Raw genomic sequence first — 10,639 nt, 5'->3', positions numbered from 1 at the left:
AAAGAGGGAGGAGAAGAAGAGGAAGAGGAGGAGGAGGAGAAAATCTACATAGAATTAGTCACATTCTGTCTTCTATACTTGTAAATGTTTCAGGTAAACTTTGAAATTCACATTAGTTTATATCCACGTAGGTTGGAACAAAAGGAAAACTTCAAAAGCTATATAATATTTGAATGAAAAAAAGGCCTTTCAACTTTTTTCTTTTAAACTAGGTAATAGGGTTTAATAAAACTAACAGAATGTAAGTTTTCATTTCTCTAACGAAAGACTTGTCATAGCTAGTTATTAAGACTATAACCTAATGCACAAATGAATATTCTTTTTGCCCATTTCAAATGTATTGTGATCTGATAAATTACATATGATTACATTATTACTATTTAATATAATAGTCCATATATTTCATCATCAAGCAGAGAAAAATCACTATATAGTCAATATACACATACAATAAACATCTGGCAGTTTCAAATTTCACATCCTGTCTTCAACACCAACTAGAGTCTCTAGAGTCATATGGATAGTACTTAGTAAGAAAAATATTATTTTTACTAGTGGAAGAAAATGAGCATAAAAACGAGAGGAGTCTTTTTTCATCTATTCAAAAGGTAAGATCAATGAGGTCTACACCACAGCTAACAAAGAGGTCATTACTATTATGGAGGGAATGTGAAGTGTCTTATGTTGATGTGATACCGTTTTCACTGCAGATGGGACCACTGTATAGACATTGCCCTCACCTGATCTATCTGTAGAATCTTCAAATTCCACGAGGAAAGAGTATCCATTATTCCAGATGTGCAGGCAGGTGGCTGGGTCATAAGAGATGGTGAGTGGTTTTAAGCCAGGATCGTAAATGCTGTCCTTCCACCGGATGTTAATGGGCGACTGTCTATCACCTGCCGGAACAAGGTCCATGCTTTCCCAGAGAGGATGCACTAGGAGAGAGCAGGGCGGGGCTGTTAGCAAGACCATCCACTATCTAGCATCACACAGGAGGCAGTCAACTCGGGGGAACCCACAGCAGCCAGTGGCAACTAAAGATCCTAGAAATTAGCTATTTAGTGTCTTGGTCAACTGCCTAAAGCAAAGGATAAAAGCATACCAGGAAAGATCTTTTTCTTTTTCTGGTTTTTGAGACAGAGTTTCGCTATATAGTTTAGTCTGGCCTCAAACTCACCGTGATCCTCTCCTTCAGCCTTTGAGTGCTGCGATTACAGGTGTGTTCCACCATGCCAGGCCTCAGAGAGTATCTAATGGGGAGTCATTATACTGTCTTCTTGTAGAACTAATACATCTCAGTCTGTCCACTAATGTTCCCTAAACCCAGTGCCATCATTACTGTCAAACAGCAAGATGAAAGATTAGTGCCACGTGGAAGCAGGAATTTCACAAGAGTTTATTCATTTTCTTGCTGATTTCCTGAGCCCCACCCCCCAAAACTGCTTTTTTAATTAATTTATTTATTTATTAATTTATTTTAAATTTGGTACAGTGATGGAACTCAGGACTTTGTGCTTGTAAGGCAGAGGGTGGAACACTGAGCTAAATCCTGGGCCCTATTTTTTTTTGGTACCAGGAATCGAACTCAGGACCTTGTGCTTGCCAGGCAGGCAAGGTGCCACTGGGATAAACCACTGGCCCAGAACTGGTTTTAAATACAAAGTCAATTTAATTTTCAGTGGCAGTCTTTATTTTCTTTTTCTTTCTTTCTTTCTTTTTTTTGTACTGGGGATTGAACTCAGGACCTTGCACTTGCAAGGCAGGCGGCAGAATCACTGAGCTAAATCCCGGCCTGTCAGTCTTTTTTTCAACAAAAGAAATGGGGTAGACTTTTTAGAAAGCAAATTTTGAATCAAGTACTGTCAGTTTTCAATTGGTTGGTTAGTAGAAATAAAGACGTGCTCAGCTTGCCTCCTGTAAGATGCTCACACCATATAAGTGTACCTGCTGAGTTTACCTGTATGAATTCAAACTCTGAGAATTAGGGAGCCCCCTGTAAGATCTGGGTAGAGCATCAGCATTGCTAAACTTCCCTGAGTTCACAATCTGTCACACAAATGTGGGTGTGATCTATTACAGTGACCACATGCAGTTTGTCTCATACAGACACTGATGATCTCTGATGATTTTCTTCCACAGAACACAAAGTCTTCTTGGCAAGCCCCTGATAAATATCACCAGAATTCGTATTAGACGCACCTGTTGTGACACCCAGGTGCAATGAACAGAACTCACATTTATCAAGTTGGGGTGATCTAGTTCTCTGCCATTTAGAAGCATCCCAGATGGGTAGAATCAAAGCCAACAGGAAAATTAGGAGAAAAGTAAATCAACAGAAGTTATTACCAATAACCTTTTGCATTTTGCCCCACCAATAAAAATGAGTCTGATAATGACTAACGTAGCTGTTTTACCATCCAGCCAAGTCCTCTGTATATGTCCTGGTCATCCTCCTATTTCCAGAGAAACAGAAACCTGCCTTGGCCTTACTCTGGTGGAGGAAACAGTCTACTTCCTTTGGTAGTTGCCCAACCTTGAAGTCAAGATCTTAGCCTTGGTTTTTATTTTTGTTGTTCTTATGGTTTTGTTTGGGGTTTGTGTTACACTTCTGCAAACATGTCCCAGCAGTATAGACATATAGCTCTCTAAGTGTGCAGACCAGTGATTCTCAACAGAAGGAGTGATTCAGCACCGAAGGGACATTTGGCAATGACTGTTTTGTATGACAAAACTGGGCGCAGGTGCTACTGTCCTCTAGCGGCTGGAGGCCAGAGATACTGATAAACACCCTTCCCTACATAGAATAGTCAGGCTTCCCACAAGCAAGAATTACCCTGCCCCAAATGACCATAGGGTCAAAGTTGAGAAGCCCTCCTCTAAAGCTAAAGAGCTATATGAAAACCCATAGTATTTTTATTTCTATTTTCTTCATGTAACACAGTTGCCTCATTTCTGGAAAGGTCTGAACCCAATGTTTTGGAATTTTTTTCTCCTTAGTATAAAAGAACTAGTAAAGAACAAGAGTTTACTTTAGAGAATAATGAGCACCTTCTGTTTCAGAATTACAGTACACTGTGGAAAATGCACATGAACTGCCACAATACCATCACTGTAATCTGATTAGAAGGTAACCTGGTTGCTTGGTGTTGTGGTGCATGCCTGCAATTCCAGCACTTTGGAGACTGAGGCAGGAAGACAGCTGATAGATGGAAGCCAGCCTGGGCTACATAATGAGTTCAAGACCAGCCTGAACTACTTAGTAAGACTCTGTCTCCAAAAAACAAAACAAAGCAAACAGAAAACAAAACCAAAATGCAACCTCATGAGCAGGAGCTTCCTTTTTTGTTGGCCTGTACTACTTTATTAAATATATGACCTTTGATTTTTGATAATCCAGCTGCTACTGTTGGGGAGTAAGCTATATTTGATTCAAATTGTCTTTATTTTTAAACTTCTAGAAAACCTTAATAGCTCTGATTTAGTTTCAAAGATTCCCCCCCCCAAAAAAAAACCAGAGACCGCAACAAAGAGGGTCTCCTGTGAAGTCTAAAGAAGAGCTAGAATGGCGATCAGGTCCCTAAGATGATGCTCTCAGATATCCTTAACTGTTCACCACTTCGTTCAGGAAATAGTACTAACTCTGACTCCCATGCAACACCAGCCCAAGGAGCCTGGGCCAGTTTCATCAGCTGCCCATTTACGGCCCTAATGCTACTGTCTGTTTCTGCCCCTGTGTTTACAAGTTCAGTTTCCAGAAAGTTCTCTTTTCCCCCTCCCATCTTCATTGCTAACCTAGGCCACCTCCTGCTGGGTGGAAGGACTTGGTCACTGTCCTCTTAATGAAGCCAGCTTTTTGCCAAGGGCTTGTTTTCCCAAAGATAAATTCACACTTCTATTCCCTCCTCCTCTTCCTCATTTAAACAAAAAAGCAGATTGAAAAATTTCCTAGTAGTTGCTCATATCTTCCCTCAAAGGAAGATGATTATGTGTTCTAACTAACAGAGACTTTATTTTCAGATGTTTCTTATGCAGGGAAAATGAGAGTGATTGTATGAACTATGTCTTAAGTGAGTTAATTCATGCTGCTATGAAGAGTCCATAGCTGATGAGCAGCAAAAGTGTGTTGAGGATATGCTTGGTCTTAATTCTTGGTCTTTGTTCTTAGTAGTCTCAGCTTTGATTTATTTTGTGCTCTGGCACTGTCTTTGTCTGTTTGGGCTACAGTAACACAATATCATAAGCTGAGTGTCTTATAAACGAGAGAAACCTATTTTCACAGTAGTGGAGTTTGGGAAACTCCAGATCACGAAGCTACAGATTTGGTGTCTGGTGAGGGCTGATTCATGGTTGAGACAGCTGTCTTGCAGCTGTATCTTCACATGGTGGGAAGGGCAGGGAGCTCTCTTGAGTAGTACAGGGCATTAGACTCAATCGTGGAGCCTCTGCACTCATGACCTATTCACATCCCAAAGACCATCCCTGCTAACACCGTCATCTTGGAGGTTAGGATTTCAACATAAGGAGTTTTAGAGGGATACAGGTATTCAGTTCATTGAAACACCTATTTCTCAAGCCTTGACTGCCCCTCTCTCAACCCCTGAAAGACAGAAAGCCCATTCCTGCTTTAAACCCTTCTTCCTTTAGAGAAATCAATTTCTCCTCATTAAGCTTAGAGATAGTTGAGCTTGCTTTAGGTCTTGGGCTTAACTGTCACCTCCTCAAATTGGTGTTGAAACATCTACCCCAAGGTGAGAGTATGAGGAGGAGTGGCCTTAGGGAGGTACTTGGGTCAGGAAGGTGCAGCCTCATGAAAGAGATGAGTGCCTTTACCAAAGAGGCCCCAGGATATTCCCTGGCTCCTTCCACCAGGTGAGTGATACAGGCAAAAGGAACCATTTTGAAAGCAGGAAGCCTCCACCAGACATGAAATCTGCCAGTGCCTTAGCTTTGGCCCTCTCAGCTTTCAGAACTAGGAGCAAGCAATTTCTGCTGCTTGGAAAGCACTCAGTCCCAGGTATCGTGTTATAGCAACTCGAACGCATTAAGACAGTTCAGGTCTCCTTTTCGCTTTATTTCCAGTTGTGTAACTGATGACCACATTCTTTCAGGGTCATTCCTGGGCTACATAATGAGTTCAAGACCAGCCTGAACTACTTAGTAAGACTCTGTCTCCAAAAAACAAAACAAAGCAAACAGAAAACAAAACCAAAATGCAACCTCATGAGCAGGAGCTTCCTTTTTTGTTGGCCTGTACTACTTTATTAAATATATGACCTTTGATTTTTGATAATCCAGCTGCTACTGTTGGGGAGTAAGCTATATTTGATTCAAATTGTCTTTATTTTTAAACTTCTAGAAAACCTTAATAGCTCTGATTTAGTTTCAAAGATTCCCCCCCCCAAAAAAAAACCAGAGACCGCAACAAAGAGGGTCTCCTGTGAAGTCTAAAGAAGAGCTAGAATGGCGATCAGGTCCCTAAGATGATGCTCTCAGATATCCTTAACTGTTCACCACTTCGTTCAGGAAATAGTACTAACTCTGACTCCCATGCAACACCAGCCCAAGGAGCCTGGGCCAGTTTCATCAGCTGCCCATTTACGGCCCTAATGCTACTGTCTGTTTCTGCCCCTGTGTTTACAAGTTCAGTTTCCAGAAAGTTCTCTTTTCCCCCTCCCATCTTCATTGCTAACCTAGGCCACCTCCTGCTGGGTGGAAGGACTTGGTCACTGTCCTCTTAATGAAGCCAGCTTTTTGCCAAGGGCTTGTTTTCCCAAAGATAAATTCACACTTCTATTCCCTCCTCCTCTTCCTCATTTAAACAAAAAAGCAGATTGAAAAATTTCCTAGTAGTTGCTCATATCTTCCCTCAAAGGAAGATGATTATGTGTTCTAACTAACAGAGACTTTATTTTCAGATGTTTCTTATGCAGGGAAAATGAGAGTGATTGTATGAACTATGTCTTAAGTGAGTTAATTCATGCTGCTATGAAGAGTCCATAGCTGATGAGCAGCAAAAGTGTGTTGAGGATATGCTTGGTCTTAATTCTTGGTCTTTGTTCTTAGTAGTCTCAGCTTTGATTTATTTTGTGCTCTGGCACTGTCTTTGTCTGTTTGGGCTACAGTAACACAATATCATAAGCTGAGTGTCTTATAAACGAGAGAAACCTATTTTCACAGTAGTGGAGTTTGGGAAACTCCAGATCACGAAGCTACAGATTTGGTGTCTGGTGAGGGCTGATTCATGGTTGAGACAGCTGTCTTGCAGCTGTATCTTCACATGGTGGGAAGGGCAGGGAGCTCTCTTGAGTAGTACAGGGCATTAGACTCAATCGTGGAGCCTCTGCACTCATGACCTATTCACATCCCAAAGACCATCCCTGCTAACACCGTCATCTTGGAGGTTAGGATTTCAACATAAGGAGTTTTAGAGGGATACAGGTATTCAGTTCATTGAAACACCTATTTCTCAAGCCTTGACTGCCCCTCTCTCAACCCCTGAAAGACAGAAAGCCCATTCCTGCTTTAAACCCTTCTTCCTTTAGAGAAATCAATTTCTCCTCATTAAGCTTAGAGATAGTTGAGCTTGCTTTAGGTCTTGGGCTTAACTGTCACCTCCTCAAATTGGTGTTGAAACATCTACCCCAAGGTGAGAGTATGAGGAGGAGTGGCCTTAGGGAGGTACTTGGGTCAGGAAGGTGCAGCCTCATGAAAGAGATGAGTGCCTTTACCAAAGAGGCCCCAGGATATTCCCTGGCTCCTTCCACCAGGTGAGTGATACAGGCAAAAGGAACCATTTTGAAAGCAGGAAGCCTCCACCAGACATGAAATCTGCCAGTGCCTTAGCTTTGGCCCTCTCAGCTTTCAGAACTAGGAGCAAGCAATTTCTGCTGCTTGGAAAGCACTCAGTCCCAGGTATCGTGTTATAGCAACTCGAACGCATTAAGACAGTTCAGGTCTCCTTTTCGCTTTATTTCCAGTTGTGTAACTGATGACCACATTCTTTCAGGGTCATCTCTTCCTTGCGTTGCCCATGACCACCAGCCTAGCTGAGGCCCCGGCACCCCGGCTTCGTGCTGAATCTCTTGATGGCTTTCCCTGTTCTCTCATGTCCCCAACTCATGTGCTCCGCCACTCGGCAGTCTCGCTAAATCACCACCTTCATCATGTGTCCAACCTAACAACTGTACATCACGCCCTGACTCCTGCATCCAAGGCCCGAGGCTTCCTATTCCAACCCGCCTCGGGGTCTCATCTCCTTCCTCCTCTTCCTTCCCAAGCTCTGGTCTCCCCCTGCTGTTGCCCTTGGTCAGTCCAAAGCAAGAGACTCTGGAAATGGGAAGCAGCCACAGGCTATGAGCACAGGGTACAAAGAATGTAAACCTGCTCGTGAGTAATCCTTACACTGATTACATGTGAAAATGACAGTACTCTGAATATAGTGGATTAAATAAAATTACTACTATAATCAATTTCACTTCTTTCCCCCCTTCCTACCCTATTAGAAAAATCAGAATTACCTCTGTGGTTCATATTACGCACCTATCAGGCAGCACTGCTTTATACCCTGGTTTGCTTATTACCTGATACCTCACTCCATTTTTCCCTTTTCATGCAGGATACGCTATTTCCATAACTGAAGGCCATGTTTGGAGGCCTTGTCCTTAGTGCAGTGACACCATACACAGGGACACTCCCAAGGAGTGTGCTGAGGATAATCACAGAATTACAAATGGCCTATCATCATGAAAATGTTCAGATTTAAATATCCAAAGGAGGTGCCGAGCTGATGATGATGGTAAAGATGATGAAAATGATTCCATCTCATGAGAAGCAGCAATCAACACAGTGTGAGGCAGGCACTAGCAAAGGATTCTGCGTGTCACCTCTTCTAATCTTCAGCAATCTTGGGTCATGCTTGGTCACCATGTACCTCAGGCCTCCCCTTGGGCTACTGGGCTGCCAGGAACAATGACTGCTGTCTTTACCACGAAGCAAGTGAGGACAGCAGAACTGGAAGTGCTCAGGGGACAGCAAAGACGATGATATTCTCCCCGGTGCAGACAGGCAGGGGCAGCATAAGATGCCAAAAACCAAATTCATGATCACTGTGCCCTGTTCTTCCAACCAGCTCAGAAACAACAACGTGTTACATGATGTGGGAAATTAATCAAGTGAAGCTGCCACCTCCCCAAGCCACTACTGCTTGCTTTTTGTCAGCAGTGAAAGGAGCGAACTGCCCGCAAAATACAAGCATACAGGATTTTAGATGTTTAACTTTCAACTTTCTGTTAGAAAAGAAAGCTTTAGTAACTAGATAAGTATGACTAATTTTTTCCATTTTAAGCCTGAGACCACAAAATGCCAGAGTTCAGAAGAAGCCCATGTGGGCATGCTCACGGGAAGCCACACCTAACAACCAGAAATTTATTATGACTCCAACTAGTTTATTTTTAATGAGAATACAGTCAGTCTTGAGGAAAGAAGATAAACTCACAGTAACAACATATTTCTGTAGTAGCTTCCAGCCCTTGGATTTGGTTGGATTAACATTACTAATTTATAAGCATCCTCTTCTCGATTCTTTTTATTATGTACATACATAGTCAAAGAGTAAACAAAACATGGAGAATACTAAAGCTCAGCGTTCGTCAACAGTTGAAATTTCTGTGTCAATTTTTGTTTTGTTTTTTTTGTTGTTGTTGTTGTTTTTTTGGGTTTTTGATGTAGTCGAGACTGACCTGGAACTCACTGTGTAGCCCAGGCTGGCCTCGAACTCACAGCGATCCTCCTGCCTCAGCCTCCCGAGTGTTGGGATTACAGGCTCATTTATTTTTAAATAAAGGAAAACAAAAAATATCTCTTTAATGATATTCTTAGCCCCTTCCTCTCTCCATAAATTCCAACTCATCTTTCCACAAATGCACTCATTATTCTTTCCCATCATCTCAAAACGATTCCTAACCAGTGGGCACGTTTGTCACCTGGAGCTTACTTAGCGATGTCTGCAGATATTTTTGATTTTTCTAACAGAGAGGCCGGGGATGCTGCTGAATACCTGCAGTGTTTAGGGCAGCCCCACCACACTTGCAAGCTGGACAGCTAGAACTGACCTTGGGATCTGTGACTCTGAGCACAATATTCCTGAGATGAAGCCACTGACCTGCTTACAAAAGCTAACTTGCAACTTCCAGAAACTTAAAATGGGTGGAAATAATTTGTAGCCTATAGACACATCTTAGTGGAAAGTCAACTTCTAACAAGAGATGCTAAAGATACCAGGTTCCAAGATACCTGAAAGTGGGTGTCCCTCTTGTCCAGTTTCTGCACGCCATTATTTGAGCATGCGAAGCCTGGTCAAGAGAAAACTTTCCCCATTTACTTTAATAAATCTATAGCAAATGGTTATGCTCACAGTTCTTAAGGCATCTAATCTCACACTGGACCTCCAAAGACACCATATCTAGACGCATGTCATTGTCACAGCAACTAACAAGCCGTATTGTTGTCTCTAGGGAAGGTTATACTCACAGGCTCTGTAGGGAAGGTTATACTCACAGGCTCTGTTCCGGGTTTTATACGTGCAGGTATAGAGACTGCAGGGCCTCACTGCCATGAATCTGGGAACCGGGACCCTCCTCCACAGCCACTTGCAGGGGGACACTGGAAGAATGACTCTCAAGCTATTCAGCAGCAGCATCTTCAGCTTGAAATGCTGATCAGCTGCCAAATCAGGAGCAGGAACCTAAAAACCTAGTGGGAGGAGGGCAGAGGAGGAAAAGCCATAAACAATAGAGGTTGAAAATCGTGTGAAAACCTCTAAGTAGGACAACATTCAGGCTGGCAGTTCACGCCCTGATGTGGGGGAGGGCAAAGAAGAGTCAATAGTTTATTCAGCCCTGTTCTGCAAACCCATTGGTCCTGTGCTGAAAGGCAGGGGCCAGAGGACTGACTCATATAATTTGCCTTTCCCTCGGGGCTGGCAAATATTAGAGGCCCAGAGAAAGGTTGTCTTCGTCCACATGAATAAAAAGATTGCTTCAAGTACAGTTTCTTAAAATTAAAAAAAAATTTACTCCCTGAAATCCCAATTAATTATTCAGCATGATATTTACATGGAGAAGAAGGGGGGAGTGGACTCCAATAATTAAAACTCCCTCCAGGCAGCCTCAATAAAAATAACTGTCTGCTTCTGAATTGCTTTTTTTAAAAAAATAAGCCTAAGATACAACCTGCCAAAATAACCATGGGTGGTTTTGAAATCCAAGCTTAAATACAATCTGTGACTCTTTGCCAGTTTTTGGAGTAACACTATGGCCCTGGAAATTGGGGGAAACGAACAAGATCTCTCTCTCTCTCTCTCTCTCTCTCTCTCTCTCTCTCTCTCTCTTTCCCCTGCTCCCACATTTACTGTGACTCTCAGAAGATGATGCTTTCCAAAGTACTTGCTGTGGGGTCCAGAAATAGTAAGGATATTAACTTTGCGCCCCTCCCTCCTTCCTGTTCCTCACACCTGCTCCGATATTGCTTCATCCACTTTTCCTGAAAACTCCTAGTCCTATACAAGAGAGCAAGCAAGTTCTGAAATTTGTTTTTAATTTTTTCTTGTCTTCATTCACATCTCACTTTTTTTTTTTTT

General features: G+C 42.4%; 1 protein-coding gene across 1 annotated transcript in view; it reads right to left on the bottom strand.

The window, feature by feature from the left end:
* Positions 1-10,639, bottom strand: part of Ca5b (carbonic anhydrase 5B) — a 39,108-nt gene that overhangs the window by 17,320 nt on the left and 11,149 nt on the right. The window contains exons 2-3 of the mRNA XM_010643620.3: positions 9,559-9,753; positions 741-938 (exon numbers count right to left, since the gene is read on the bottom strand). Coding sequence (XP_010641922.1) covers positions 741-938; positions 9,559-9,700 — 340 coding nt within the window. The 5' untranslated portion in view covers positions 9,701-9,753. The remainder of the gene's footprint in view (positions 1-740; positions 939-9,558; positions 9,754-10,639) is intronic.

This window comes from Fukomys damarensis, unplaced genomic scaffold (genome assembly GCF_012274545.1).
Source record: "Fukomys damarensis isolate Sample0158 unplaced genomic scaffold, DMR_v1.0_HiC HiC_scaffold_39, whole genome shotgun sequence".
NCBI lineage: Eukaryota > Metazoa > Chordata > Mammalia > Rodentia > Bathyergidae > Fukomys > Fukomys damarensis.
This window is presented reverse-complemented; position numbering and strand designations above follow the sequence as displayed.